We start from the raw sequence: 15,901 nt of genomic DNA, 5'->3' as shown, positions 1-15,901 counted from the left end.
TGGGCTTACATCTTCAGCTAAGAAATTAGACTCTTTCTTGTTGCTGGCCAATGCCATCAGATTGGACGTTGGGTGCCCCGAATCGATGTACAATACTGTCGAAAGCCTTCTGGAACAGTGATCACTTTCCAGGTCCAGGGTGTCAGTTGAGATAGTCTGTTTACACACTGTCCACTCCCAGTACACGTGTTACTGACAGCGCCTGGAGGTGGACCTTCACCCAATGAAACAGCAATTGGGCCTCTACTTTCAATGGAACACTCTTGGTGCCTCCTTGTCTGTTGACATATGCCACCACTGTGACCTTGTCTGGGAAGACTCCAACCGCTTTGCTTTCCAGGGTGCTCAGCAACATCCGCAGTGCCAAATGGATGGCCCTCGGCTCCAGTCTGTTTATAAACTATTTCCTCTGGGAGGGTGACCAACGTCCATGGATAAGGTGACTCTCACAATGACCTCTCCAGCCATACATGCTGGCATCTGTCACCAGAATCACCCATGATATATGGAGAGGTAGGCCTTTGGCCAGCAACTCAGCTGTAGCCACCAATACAAACGTCATGCATCCTCCATCCAGGACAAAGACATTTGAAGAGAATCCTTCTGCGGAGACCAGTGAGACAACATGTCCTGTAGCAGGCAAAGTGAGCCTTCACTCAAGGGATGATCTCTATTATTGCTACAGATAGTGCCACGCTGTAGGCACCTGCATCACAAGAATGTTCAAAATCTGGTGGGTTAGCTTCAGTTTGCGTGGCTCTAATAGAAACACACGACCCGCTGCCATGTCAAACTGAGATCCCAAGTACTCTAGGGATTCAGTCAGTTCCCAAGTGGATGGATCTCCAAATCTCATGTAGAAGTAACAACTGAGGAGCTGAAGTGCAGCACAGAGCAGGAGATGGAGCCAAAGAAAATTTAACTCCTACACAAACTCGCGGGTAGGGATACATAACCCACTATTCAAGACTCCTGTACCTTTTCAACCAGAAAAAGATGCTGTACGCTAGTTAAAATGTACAGTTGCGCAAAACACATTTTAAGATGTTGCATCACTTATACATTCATCCTACAAGGGCCCACAAGATGGGTGTAAGTGCAACTGGAGCTTTTTCTAAAATGTTGGAAGGAAGAGGATATTATTAAACATGTCCTGTGGCCTTAAAATTGAGAGCTTTTGGAAAATCATTTGGGCTCAATTAAGCACTTTGTTGGGAGTGCCACTGTGGAAGAATCTGTTGGTTTATTTTCTTGATAAGCTTAGCAATGTGCAAGTCTGCTCCAATATAAATGAATGTAACAAACATCATTTTGCAGCCAAACCTTTTGCACAAACCAATGGATAAGCGCAGACCCCCACCCCCCACCCCATCATAACTCTAGCAGTATCAAATGCATGACTTGTTGAGACTAGAGCAACTGGCAGTGGATACTGTAGAAGGGATCAATAGTACCTCGAGTGTAGATAGCAATACTAAATAATTTTGAGACATTATTTAGGTTGGAATACTCTCGGGTGAGGGGGTGGGCTAAGTGGAGAGTTGAGAAGAGATGGTGCTAAGGAACCTGGTATACAATTATACATTCATAAGATTTTTGGAAGTATAAGATTCTTATATTTAAAGTTTGGCGTGTTCAATAGTTTTTGCATTGTCTACTGAAAATTCATTTTAAAAATCTTAACTAAATGAAAATGGGCACATCACAATAAGCTGTCCTTTTCAATTAAATGCCAGACAGCTCTATAGCTACCATTACAAGGAAAAGTAAAGGATGCTAGAAGCCTGTGGCAGTGACTTGATGGCACTATTCTCTATCATCAGGTTTAGGCAGCTAGCTTAATTTTTTGAAGGGTGGGGGAACAAAATTTTTTCCTTTTCAGAAAATAGCTTATTAAAAATAAAAAAATAATAATCCCATGGTCTCTTTAAGAAGCTTCAAAGTGGTGATAGTGATAACTATAGCCAAGCTCTAAAATCCACTGCTATTAGTCAAGTATGATTCAAGAACACCAGCCACATGGTCTTCATACTGTGCTCATCAGCAGAAAATGAGAAGCAAGCCTCAGCTCATTTTTGCTCCAAAATTGTCTCCATATGCAAGACGGCAGTTGACTGCCATACAGCAGCCTTTGCAATTTGCAAGATTTGATATTTGAAACATACAGGGAACTATAAATGAGGACAAACAGGGTAAATGCAAACACAAGTCATTTGTCAGGGTCATTTTGTTCAGATGCCCACTGCTTCTTTAAAAACTACAAATTAAAAACAAAAATAATCTCTTACTAGAAGTTTGACAGCTGACAAGCCCTCACCCACACACTATATTGTATAGCACTGTATAATAACTTTCATATGCTTTGCTCTGAATTTAAAGAAATAACACCTGATCATGCTAACCAAACAGCTGCTACAGTTGAGGCATAGCTCCAAGTAGAAAATGCAAGATCAAAAGCAGCCAAGCTAGTAAAAGGTATACAGAAAGTTACTCAAATTTATGTTTTCAAAATAAAAGATTATTCATTGACAAATAGGTTAATACTCAAACAGAGATCACTTTCACTGCATACTTGTGTTTTCTTATTACAGTAAATGAGCTTGACCTTCAACTTAAAGTGTTATGAGAGTTAATCAAGTGTGTATTTATAAGTTCATATGAGTTTATCTGCTACACTTGTTGTAATGTGCAAAAATGAATAAAGAATTTAAAACAAATCTGTCTTTAGCATAGCCCTATGACTTGGCAAAAACCAAATAAACATACACAAGCCAGTTATGTGAAAAAAATACAGTAAATGAGCTTGACCTTCAACAGAGTTGTCTAAAGAGTTGTCTCTCAAAAGTAAACTTCTATTAGTTTCTGGAATTATCCCAAATTTATTAAAATTTTGTGTTAACACTATAAATAGTCTCTTCTTATTTAAATACTGAGAAGAGGAAAAAGCCACAGTATACAATTCCTCAATGAAAATTCATATTAACCTGGAAGAGCATGCACAAAGGAAAGAATGATTATACTATTTCTAAAACTATTGGAAATAGTCAATTATTAGGCTGACATTTTCAGATATTAGCCAGACTTATGGGAGAATGTTTTAAAGCCCAAAGTATTCTGAATCTAATAGTGAAATCTAGTTTTGTCCCTATCAACCCCCCCCCCTCCAAAACAAATAAACAAACCATAGAAACAAAAACAGTAAAAACATTAACATAATCAAAAAGATTCATCTGTTAGTTTTTAGAGATCAGTTTTACTCTAAACAAACTGTTAGGCTAGTTCTGCACAGAACAAAGAAAAGAATCTTTCTGCCTGGAGAATGAGCTCATGGGTAAAATATTTTTCCAGAGTTGTTTACTTCCTACATGTGGCTTAGAACCAAAGTGAAAAGAAACCCTTTATTGCACAATTTCACCCAAAAAAACTTTTGCACTGTCAGTCTAGTCTAGTCCACTTGTAAACATGCACAAAATATAGATAATGCGTGAAAAAACGTCGTTTAAAAATTTTATTTAGTTTCATTTCAGGCCAAAGGTATTAAAACCGCATTCTTTCATCCTCAAAGTTAACCTCAAGGCAAGCCAAACCACACATTTTTCCATGGCTAAATATACAGTAGTTCTAAAGCATGTTTCAACTAAACTGCACAATACAGCTTTTCTTCAGAAGAATCTATGCTGTACAGAAAAGGCTGTGCTGAAACTGGCTTAATTGTGGGCTTTAATTCACATTTGCTCCCCATACCACTTAGAATGAATGCTTGCTGATAAAATTTTCCAAAAACAAAACAACTAGTCCAGGCCAAGACTAAAAGATCATACTCTTGTTAGGGTCACAATTATTTCAAAGACAAAGAGGTCAGTCTAGGGCGGCTCTTAGTTGCATCTGCTTAGATAACCTCTTCAGCCAAGAACAGGTTAAATGAATCATGGAATCCGCCCCCACACACACATTCTTCCAGTTACCTTTATTTTGAGCCACTCTATGCCCCAGGCGCGTTCCCCTTATTCCCCTATAACCGGTTAGTCACTGCTTGCATTTCCTAATTAACGAAGCATACACTCTCCGAATTCTAGGGACAACAATATACAATGTCTTACCTATCTGATCCTCGGGGATGAGGGACTCGATGGGAGGATCGAGCTCCGAACTCTGCGCTAGGTAGTTCTTGACCTGGGTCATAAACTGACGGATGGTCTGCAGCATATCCGTGCTGGACACGTGACACTCCTTGTTCTCCAGTAAAAAGCTAATGTAGTCCTGCACCAGGCAGCCAAAGTAGGTGCGTTTGTCGCGAGCCATGTCGGCCACGCGACGCACCATCCTCCTCTCCGGGGTCATGAGCGACGTGAAGACGCTGCTCACCTTCAACAGCTGCGCCTTCACCACTCTGGGCAGCACGAAAGAGCTGCTGCGCTTCTTGCTGGGTTTCAGGGGCGGCGGCATGCTCTCGGGGTCGCTCTCCGGGTCGCCCTCGTAGTCCTCGAAGCTGCTGTCGGCCTCGTAACAGAAGAGGGGCACCCTTCGCTCCAGCTCCAGCGAGTCGGACGACGACGTGGAGATGCTCATGTCGCTCAACCGCTGCTGCTGTCTCCCTCCGCCGCACCGGTTCGGCTGCCCCGATTCGGAGCCACAGCTCGCCCCCGCCCCCGCAGACAAAGCCGATTGGTCCCTACCATCCCAGTCTACCGGCGAAGAGGAAACGGACGCCTGCTTCTTGAGACGCGGAGGGGGCACGGGCACCGGCTTCCTCTCGGGCGACTCGGCTCCCACCGTCGTCTCGGGCATGCTCAGCCCCGGCTTCTTAAAGACACCCAACAACCGAGGGCTGCTGAGAACGGGCGGAGGGGGTCGGGGTGGGGGAGGGGGGCGGGTCCACCCCGCTCTACCCTGCCGCCGGCGCTCGGCCCCGTTCCCGCCACCGTCCTGGCTGTGTACTTGCAAGAAGAGCGGGTTGATGAAGCACAGAGCGCCTTTGCCTGGGCCACACTCCAGCTCCGAGGGCGTCCTGGTCCGTAAGCTCGACAGTCCATTTATAAGGTGCGGCTTAGGCAAAGCTCCGCCCGGGGAGGGCGGCCTGTGACAGGCAGGAGGAGCAGTAGAAGCTGGGGTTGTGATCTGGTTTGCCGGAGACGTCCAGAAATCTGCAAAGCATTAGGGTAAATTGCAGGAGAATGTAAATGATTTGCACATAAAACGGGAAAAAAGACACAAGCAGAATTTGTTCAAGAGCTAACAATCAACCAAGTAGTGACTTACTACACAATCTAAAACTTGACAGTCAGCATAACAAGAGCTTAGATATATATACTTCACTAGAATGAAACAGATGATTAGTGAGAAATGAATGCCTCTAAAGCAGTTTTCAGCATTTTTACATACAAAACTGCTCAAAACCCAGTCAGCAAAACAACCTCCCCCCCAAAAAAAACAAACAACAAACAAAAAAAAACCAAAAACCAACTACACATGTGAGTCTTGCGAAGCACATTTTTAAAAAAAGATATATATATATATATATATATATATATATATATAAAGATATATATATATATAAAGATATATATATCTTAAATAATAAAATGCTAGCCGCACATGCGCACTTGCCTCGCGTGTTCCCTGATTCCTTTTCTGTCGGGATGTGGCAAGACAAGTGCGCATGTGCGCTTATTACGTCACTGAAAGCAGCGAATGCAGGAAGCGGAGAAAAAAAAACAACAACCGAGTGAGCCGAGCCACTGAGAAAGTGCAGGAGGCCTGGCCCGGGCTGCGGACGGGTAAGGAGCTGGGGCAGTGAGCCTTCCTTGCGGCTGAAATGGAGCCTGGCCACCCTCCGCGACAGACCACAGGAGTCCGTGTCCTTTTCCGCTCACCCCCCTTCCCGCAGACCCGACTACCTTGGCGATTCAAGCTGCGTGTGCAGCAGTCTTCACACGCTGCTTCGGGCCCTTCTACTTCCCTGATTTGCTCTGCCGCGTCTCTGATGATGTCATCAGGGACGTGCCAGAGTAAATCGGGGCAGTAGAAGGACCCGAAGCAGCGTGTGAAGACTGCTGCACACGCTGCTTGAATCGCCGGGTAGATTGTCAGGTCCGTGGGAAGGGAAGGGGGGGCGCAAGGACTCTGGGGAGAATGGCAGACACCGGCCCTGTACTAACTCCCGTGGACAGGGGGAGCAGGAAGGGGTAATGAAGGGAGGCCTATTGCTGGACAGAGGGAGCAGGAAGAGGTGATGATGGATAGGGGGGCGAAAAAAGGAAGGGAGGCTTATTGCTTGACAGGGGGAACAGGAAGAGGTGCTGATGGACAGGGGGGGAAAAATGAAGGGAGGCCTACTGCTGGACAGGGGGAGCAGGAAGAGGTGCTGATGGACAGGGGGGGAAATGAAGGGAGGCCTACTGCTGGACAGGGGGAGCAGGAAGAGGTGCTGATGGACAGGGGGGGAAATGAAGGGAGGCCTACTGCTGGACAGGGGGAGCAGGAAGAGGTGCTGATGGACGGGGAGGGGGAAGGAATGGAGGCTTATTGCTTGACATGGGGAACAGGAAGAGGTGCTGATGGACACGGGGGGGAATGAAGGGAGGCCTACTGCTGGACATGGGGAGCAGGAAGAGGTGCTGATGGACAGGGGGGAGGTAAAACAAAGGGAGAAGGGCTGCTGCTGGATAAGGGGAGCAGTGAAAGGGTGGTGGTGGACACAGGGGAGGTAAAAATAAGGGAGAATGGACAGGAAAAAGCGGCTAAGGAGACAAAGAGAGAAAGAAATAAAGACAGACACACACATAGCACCCGTTAATGTAACGGGCTATAAAGCTAGTATATATAATATTTTTTTTTTTTTTTAATTGAGAACGGCAAATGGCCCAGACTGGTAAATACAATCAGAAAAATGCACATGGAGGTGACAGAAGCAGTGGCATACTAAGGGGGGGGGGGGGGGCGCGATCTGCCCCGGGTGCATGCCCCAAGGGGGTGCACAGCAGGCCACCTTCCCTATTCTGCCGCTGCTCCGTCTCACCACCACATCCCGGCACCGGCTCCCCCGCAGAGTCATTTCTTAACCCGGCCGGCTGGCAACTGGTAGATGGAGACAAAAGGTGAGGCGGGCTGGTGGGCGGGGAAAAAGCATCGGGCCCATAAGACTTCACCTCCGGCGTCAATTCTAACGTCGGAGGGTAAGTTCTGGGCCAGCCAATCGCTGTCTGGCTGGCCGGCAACTTCCTCCCTGTTAGAACTGACGCCGGAAGTGAAATCTTGTGGGCCCGATGCTTGTACATGTCGGGCCTGGCTCGGGGAAGGAGCAGCAGTGTTCTCCTCATCTCCTGCACAAAGCGAAAACAATCAGAAAGAGGAGAGGCGGAAGCTCGTAGCTGTGTGCTTCAGTAACTGCTGCTGGCTAACGGAGGGAGAAGGTACCTAAGAGAAATGAAGTAGGTCTGAGAAACAGATTCGCTACAGGCTAAGGCGGGAGATAGGGCAGGGAGGAAAGCTTACAACTTGGTGTTCTTGCTTGCTTCGGGCCTTCCTCGCTGCCGAGTCCTGCCGACTTTCTGTTTCCGTGAAGGAGTGTCACGTGTCCAGCAAGGAAGAGCTCCAAGTTGTAAGCTTACCTCCCTCGCTGACCTATCTCCTGCCTTATCCTGTAGCGAATCTGCCGACCGAGGCGGGGGGGGGGGGGAGAGGGGGAGAAGTGATGAGGGGGAGAGAAATGCTGTTACTGCTGCACTCAATTAGGGAGGAGAGAAATGCTGCTGCTGCACCCAATGGGGGGGGGAGGAAGACCAGGGAAAGGAAAGGAGATACCAGACTATAGGGGGGAAAAGAAGACAGATGCCAGACCAGGGGAAAGGAAGGAAGGAGTGGAGATGCAAGATAATGGAGGGGGTGGGGGAGAGGAGAGAGATGCCAGGGCATGGGGGAGGGATGGGAAGAGAAATGCTGCTGCAGCACCCAATTGGGGAGGGGGGAGAGGAAGAGAAGTGCTGCTGCTGCACCCAATTGGGGAGAGAGAGGGGAGAAGGAAGACCAGGGAAGGGAGAGGAGAGGAGAGGAAAGAGATGCCAAGACCATAGGAGGGAGGGAAAGGAAAGGAGCTACCAGACCATGGAGAGGGAAGAGATGTCAGGGCATATGGGGGAGGGGGAGGAGACAGATGCCAGACCAGATGAAAGGAAGGAAGGAGAAGAGATGCCAGATAATGGAGTGGAAGGGGGAGATGGAAGGAGAGGAGAGATATGCCAGGGCATGGGGGAGAGAAGGGGATAGAGATGCCAGAGCATAGGGGAAGTGGTGGAGACAAAAAAAATGGAGAGGGGGTGAAGCTGAAATGGAGAGAAAGGGCACAGGAGTACAAAGGCACAGAGTACAAAGGAGAGAAAGGGCAAAGGATATACAGTTTATTGAAGGGACATATAAAGAGGGATGATGCCATATGGAACAGAGAGAGAGCGGACACTGGATGGAAAGGGCAGAGAGGGTGGATAGTGGATGCAAGGGGGAGAGAGAGAGGGCAGAGGCTGGGTGGAAGGGGCAAAGAGAGAGGACAGATGTTGCATGGAAGGGAGCGAGGACAAACACTGAATAGAAAGAAGAAAGTGAAGAGAAGATGATTAAAACAGAAACGACAAAAGGTGGAAAAAAAATTTTGTTGTTTTACGTAGAATCAAGTAGTATTGTAACTGTATTGATTAAAGTTTATCAATAGGAAATGGAAATAAGGCAGTTTTTTGGGGACTAAACCCCTTTCCTCAGGTCAGAACAGAATACCATAACAGCAGTATACTGTACTGTCTTGAAGAAAGATTTGGCTCTGAAAGCTAATTACTACTAATTGAAAAATGGATTAGTCCAATAAAATGGTATTTTCTTATTTCTCTCTTCCCTGTTTTATTTATATTTGTTAATTTGTAAAGTGATGATTGTTATATATCAGTTTTTTCAAATTTATATCTACTTGTCTTTATATTTTGCACAGTATTAGGGGACATGTGTCACTGTTTTTGTGGTGTTGTGGTGTTGCATTGTATGCAGAGTCTGGTTTCTTGGCGGTTTAACTTTTGTCTACATATTTCTATTTTTAGTTTGTGATTATTCCATATTGGGCGAGGGTGTATCTCTGTTCTGTGTGTATGAAAAGGACATAGTTTTCAGGCATTGACTGCAGGATCAATTGACTGTGCGGGATTTGTTTGGTTTTATAATGTATGTGTTAGTGTTCTAGTGCTCACTGCAATGTTTAAGATGCTGCCTTTTCCTAGGTACACTCTTGTTGTGCGATATGTGGATTGTTACTAAAAAATATTTTTCATATAGATGGGGGAGTGTCAAAAAATGATGGGCCCCGGGTGTCACATATGCTAGGTACATAGAAACATAGTGGCAGAAAAGGGCTATAGCCCACCAAGTCTGCCCATTCCAAAGTATTCGCTCCCGAATTTACTCCCTTAAAGATCCCACGTGAGCATCCCATTTACTCTTAAAATCCTTCACGCTGCTGACTTCAACAACCTGCAGTGGGAGTTTGTTCCACTGATCCACCACTCTTTCGGTGAAGAAGTACTTTCTGGAGTCTCCTTGAAACTTCCCTCCTCTGATCTTCAGCGGATGCCCTCTGGTGGTCGAGGGACCCATAAGACAGAAGATATCATCTTCCGACTCAATGCGACCCGTGATGTATTTAAACGTTTCAATCATGTCTCCCCTTTCTCTTCGTTCCTCAAGTGAGTACAGTCGCAACTTCTTTAGTCTTTCTTCATACGTTAGATCCTTTAGCCCCGAGACCATCCTGGTGGCCATTCGCTGAACCGACTCGATCCTCAGCATGTCTTTACGGTAGTGTGGTCTCCAGAATTGAACACAGTACTCCAAGTGAGGCCTCACCATGGATCTGTACAATGGCATAATGACTTCAGGTCTCCTGCTGACAAAACCTCTGCGGATACAACCCATCATTTGCTTTGCCCTGGAGGAAGCCTTCTCCACTTGATTGGCAGCCTTCATGTCATCACTAATAATCACTCCTAGATCACGTTCTTCCTTGGTCCTAACCAAGGTCTCTCCATTTAGTGCATAAGTTCTGCGCGGGTTTCTCTTACCCAGGTGCATTACCTTGCATTTTTTAGCATTGAAGCCCAACTGCCAAGTCGTTGACCATCTTTCCAGCAGCAGTAAGTCCTGTATCATATTGTCAGGTAATAAGCTATTGCCTACAATGTTGCAAATTTTGGCGTCATCGGCGAACAGTGATACCTTTCCCCTAACTAAGCCCTTGCGTCATATCTCTTATGAATAAGTTGAATAAAATCGGGCCCAAGACTGAGCCCTGCGGTACTCCACTGAGCACGTCCGACGCTTCTGATGGGGTACCGTTCACCACCACCCTCTGTACTCTACCGCTCAGCCAGTCCCCAACCCATTTAGTTAGAGTGTCTCCCAAGCCCATTGATTTCAGCTTGTTCAATAACCTTCGGTGTGGGACGCTATCAAATGCTTTACTGAAGTCCAAATACACCACGTCCAGTGCCTCCCCGGCATCCAGTTGTCTAGTAACCCAGTCAAAAAAGCTAATAAGATTGGATTGGCAGGATCTACCCTGGGTGAACCCGTGTTGGTGGGGATCATGTAGATTTTCCTCATCTAGGATTGTGTCAAGATTCCGTTTGATCAGTGTTTCCATGACTTTACACACTATAGACGTGAGACTCACTGGCCTGTAGTTTGTTGTCTCTGTCTTGCTGCCCTTTTTGTGGAGTGGGATTACGTTGGCAGTTTTCCAGTCCAAGGGGACTCTTCCTGTGCGTAGGGAAAGATTGAAAAGCACAGATAATGGTTCCGCCAGGACTTCACATAACTCCCTGAGTACCCTGGGGTGTAGGTTGTCTGGTCCCATGGCTTTGTTCACTTTGAGTCTTGATAGTTCGCTGTAGACGCTATCTGGCGTAAATTCGAAATCCTGAAACGGGTCTTTCTGGTTATCTCCCGTCTAAAGCTGTGGACCGTCTCCCGGTGCCTCACATGTGAAGACTGAACAGAAATATTTGTTTAGTAGTTCTGCCTTGGCAGAATCCGATTCTGCAAAGTTACCGTCCGATTGCTTCAGGCGTACAATCCCATCTTTGTTTCTTTTCCTGTCACTAATATAGCTAAAGAAAGATTTATCGCCTTTCTTAATGTTCTGTGCTAGATTTTCCTCCATTTGGATTTTGGCCTCTCTGACTGCTTTTTTGACAGCTCTGGATCTGTCTAGATAGTCCTCTTTCACCTCCTGTTTTCCTAAATGTTTGTAGGCGATATATGCTTCTTTTTTCTTTTAACTAGGTCTGAAATATCTTTGCTGAACCATTGGGGTTTTTTATTTCTCCTGCGTTTACTTACTGTTCTTATGTAGCGGGTTGTCGCTTCATGTAGGATGGACTTTAGAGTCGACCACATATCCTCCACATTGTCAGCTTTTACCTGTTTATATAGCTCTTGATGGATAAATTCTCCCATGCGGTTGAAGTCTGTGCCTCTAAAGTTGAGAACCCTCGTTGCTGTGTGTGACTTAGGGAAACCCTTCTCAAGGTTGAGCCATACCATATTATGGTCGCTGGAGGCCAGTGTATCACCTACTGAGACTTCCGAGACGCTATCTCCGTTGGTGAGCACTAGGTCTAGTATTGCCTGGTTCCTGGTGGGCTCCGATACCAATTGCTTGAGACGTGCACCCTTTATGGAGGTTAAAATTCTTTTGCTGCTACTTGTAGTTGCGGAGAGTGTGTTCCAATCTGTATCAGGCATGTTGAAGTCTCCTAGTATTACTGTGTCTCCACGCAGTGTGATATTCTCTATGTCCTCTATTAATTCCATGTCTTGGTCTTCCTGTTGCCTGGGGGGTCTGTATATCACGCCAAGGTATAGGCATTTTTCATACCCTCTGGCCAGGTTCACCCAGAGGGATTCCCCGGTGTAACTAACATCTGTGATTCTGATAGTTTTGATGCTCTCCTTAGTGTACAGTGCTACACCTCCTCCCATTTTACCCTCTCTGTCGCAACAAAGTAAGTTGTAGCCCGGTATAACCATATCCCACCCATGCGAGTCCGTGAACCAGGTTTCAGATATCGCTATTACATCCAAATCGGCGTTTATTATTTCAGTCTCCAATTCTAGAAGTTTATTTCCCAGGCTGTGTGAATTTACATACATAGCCTTCCATATCTGTGAAGAGTTTCCCTTATGAGTTTGTGTGTCTCCTAAATTAACATTGACAATTTTCCCTGACTTATTGTGGATGTTATTGGTACCTACCTTAGACTCAGAAGTGTAGGTGTGACTTGCCTCCTCAGGGTGGTTTCTTACTGCTCTGGGATATAAGTATGTACCCTCCCCCAACCTAGTTTAAAGCCCTGGACAGAAGTGCTAAAGTGAAGAGGAATGCCCATGGAGCTTTTAGGGTCCATTTCTGTGCATGATTGAGCCTCTAGTAGCTTTTTAACTTCATGTACAACAGTACAGTTAAACCTTGGTTTGCCAGTGTTTTGCAAGATGAGCAAACTTTAACTCGCAAACTGAGCATAGTCTCGATAAGCGAGCGTGTCACACCAAGCTACCCCGGGAACCGGCTTTTATCCCAGGACAAGCAGGCAGCATATTCTCACATATGGGTAACGTCACTGACGGAGCCCCGCAGCGGGCAGCCTAGAAAGCAAACTTGCTTGAAGATCTCGAGCTTTCGAGTGCTGCACCGTGCGTGCCTTCCCGCCCAAACTAGGGGGCGCATCTCCTGTGAGGATCCTCAGTTCAAAGTTTTCCGCAGATCCGAGAAGACTTGTTCATCTCGCTTCGCAACATTGTGCCTTCTCTCACCACAGCTGGATATTTATTTAGTCGCTGTGCGTGTTAGTTGTTCGCTTTCTTTCTTTAAAAAAAAAAATTAAAATAAGTTTATTTTTTCTTTCAGGTTGCCGGGCGCGGAGACTCGGGGCTTAGGCCCAGTCTCTTTTTTCTCCGGAACGGACTTTATTTTTTCTATGTCCCGGCCCTTGACTGGGTTCAAACGTTGCTACTAGTGCGGCAGGACGATTTCTATCACCGACCCTCATAGTCGGTGTATAGTCTGTTTTGGTGCCATTCACAAACCCAAGGATAGTGTGCGTTGTCTTACCCTTCAACCTCGTGCCTTTCACCACCGCTGTGACCGGTTTTTTGCAACTGTTTTCCATGGAGCTTGAGAAGACCTCGGCCTTGACTGTATCGATGCCTTCCGGACTGAAGACCTCGACATCGGGGGTGGCCTCGGGCGTTAAGACTTCGCCCTCGACGCCTGCCCCAGCCTCGGCCTCGAAGACCTCCGGGTCCTCGGCTTCGAAGGCCTCCTCGGTCCCGTCCTCGAAGCCTGCGCCTGGGGGTAAGTCTCCTGCTTCCTTTTCAGGTACTTTGCCCAAGAAGCCTCCAGAGTCCCTGTCCATGCAACCCGGGGCTCCGGGTGGGACTCTGTCCATGAGGCCTTCTGCTAAACGTGCCTCCAAGTCTTGGGAATACTCTCAATCGAGGTCGCCCTCCTTGGAGCGCATGGGAGCACCTACGGGACCGAATCCTTTGGTATCGGTGCCCATGTTTGAAGATATACTCAAGTCCATCTTGACCACCCAAATTTCTTCAATTGTGGCCCAGTTGGTCCCGTCTTCGACCTTGACTCCGGTGGGCCAGCCTGAGCAGCAGCCCGAAACCCTTGTACAGCATCCATGGGGCAGGTCTCGCAAGAGGGTTTCTTCTTCAGACTCCTCGCCGGATCTGCCTTTGAGACCCTCTTTGCCTCGTCCGAAGCATCGGTCGAGGCAGTCGAAGCACCTTTCTTCGAGGAGCTCGAAGCATCCAGAGTTTTCTTCGAGGCAACCTCCTCGTTCTGAAGTTAGGGTCACCTCGTCCCCTTTATCTTCGAGGCATTTGAGGTAGAGGACTCCTCCCTCGAGGCCTTTACTTCAGGATTCGTCTCCTCCAGCTTCGAGGCATTCCACTCCTCGGACTCTGAGGACATCGCTGTCGAGGAGTCTGAAGAGGAAGCATTCCTTCACTCCACCACAAACTGGGAGTGGAGCTTCTTTGGGGACAGTGCGCTTGGAGTCGGAGCCGGTCTCTCAGTACTCCCGTGAGGCTTCTCCATCTTATTCGGTGGCTCCTCATTCCCGGTCTGCCTCTCCTGAAGGGGCTTCGTCCTCGAAGTCGTCCTCGTTTGCCAAGTTTGTCTTTGACATGGGGCAGGCTCTTCATTTGACTTGCACTCAGATTCCAAATACACCCCGGAATACTTGGCAGACATGGAATTATCACATCCTCCCAAGGAGACTTTGAGGTTGCCCATGACTCTGGTACTTAAGCAGACTTTCATGAGAAATATGGAAACCCCTTACTCTGTCACGGCTATTCCATCAAAGTTGGAGACAAGATATCGCACTGTCCCCTGTAAGGGCTTCGAAAAGTCTCAACTCTCCCACCAATCTTTAGTGGTTGAGTCCTCCCTCAAGAAAGCTCATCCATCTAAGGTTTCTGCAACTGTTCCCCCTGGTCGCGAAGGTCGTACCATGGACAAATTTGGCCGTAGATTATATCAAAATTTGATGAAGGCTAACAGGATATTGAACTCCAACTATGTTTTTACATCCTACTTCAACCATTTTCTGAAGTTGTTGCTGTCTTTCTATCCAGACCTCTGTAAGAACCGTCTGTCTGAATTTAAACAAATCCTCCAAACTCTTTCGCAGTTGCGGCTTTTTATGTTGCAGGCATCTTATGATGCCTTTGAGCTTTCTTCGAGGGTGTCGGCTTTTGCGGTCGCCATGCCTCGCCTTGCCTGGCTTCGCATAGTCGATATGGACCCTAACTTGCAGGACCGTCTCACCAACTTGCCTTGTCAGGGGAATGAGTTGTTTGACGACTTGATTGAAGCTGCTACCAAGAGACTCTCCGAACATGAGCGCTCTTTTGCTTCTCTGCTCAGGTCAAAGCCCAACACTCTACTGCCCGGGCTTATAAACCACCGGTTCGTCGTTATCCCATGAAGACGACACCTGCTTTTTCTAGGCCTCCTCCTCGACGTCCTCAGCAGCATCAACGCCCTCAGAAGCCTCAGGCGCCTGTTGCCGCCAAACCAGCTCCGTCTTTTTGACGTTCCGATCTTGAGCATTCCATCCTCCCTGCAAAATTCTCATCTGCCCATTGGAGATCGCCTTTCCCTGTTTTCTTCCCGTTGGGAAAGTATCACATCGGACCTCTGGGTGCTGACCACTATCCGCGAGGGATACACTCTGCGCCTGATTCAGGTGCCCCCAGATCACCCTCCAAGAGAGTGTCATTCCAGTTCCTCGCAACTCCTCCTTCTTCTTCAAGAGGCTCAGGTGCTTCTTCGCCTTCGAGCGGTGGAGGTGATTCCTCCTTCCCAGCGCAATCTGGGGTTTTACTCCAGATACTTCCTGGTGCCCAAGAAGACGGGAGATTTGCGACCCATTCTGGATCTTCGAGCCCTCAACAAATTTCTAGTCAGAGAAGTTTTGCATGCTCTCGTTGCCGACCTTGTATTCCCTCATGGATCGGGGGGATCGGATGTGCTCACTGGATCTCAAAGAGGCTTATACTCATATCCCTGTTCACCCAAACTTTCGCAAATATCTCAGATTCAAGGTGGGGAATCTTCATCTCCAATATAGGGTTCTTCCCTTCAGCCTAGCAGCCTCCCCCAGTGTGTTCACCAAGTGTTTGGTTGTGGTGGCTGCAGCTCTGCGCTCTCAAGGTCTTCAGGTATTTCCCTACCTCGACGATTGGCTTATCAAGGCCCCCCTCTCTTCCAGAGGTTATTGCAGCGACCCATCAGACTATTACATTTCTTCAAAGTCTGGGGTTCCATGTCAACTTTCCAAAATCTCAA

The 15,901-nt window shown here is 47.2% G+C and overlaps 1 protein-coding gene across 4 annotated transcripts in view; it reads right to left on the bottom strand.

The window, feature by feature from the left end:
- RIN2 (Ras and Rab interactor 2) overlaps positions 1-15,901 on the bottom strand; it is a 188,349-nt gene that overhangs the window by 51,146 nt on the left and 121,302 nt on the right. For all 4 annotated transcript variants that reach the window (XM_033939684.1, XM_033939685.1, XM_033939686.1 and 1 more), the window contains one exon: positions 4,101-5,144. In XM_033939684.1, coding sequence (XP_033795575.1) covers positions 4,101-5,144 — 1,044 coding nt within the window. The remainder of the gene's footprint in view (positions 1-4,100; positions 5,145-15,901) is intronic.

Source organism: Geotrypetes seraphini, chromosome 3 (genome assembly GCF_902459505.1).
Source record: "Geotrypetes seraphini chromosome 3, aGeoSer1.1, whole genome shotgun sequence".
NCBI lineage: Eukaryota > Metazoa > Chordata > Amphibia > Gymnophiona > Dermophiidae > Geotrypetes > Geotrypetes seraphini.
The sequence above is the reverse complement of the archived record's forward strand: the minus strand, read 5'-3'. Positions and strand labels throughout refer to the sequence as shown.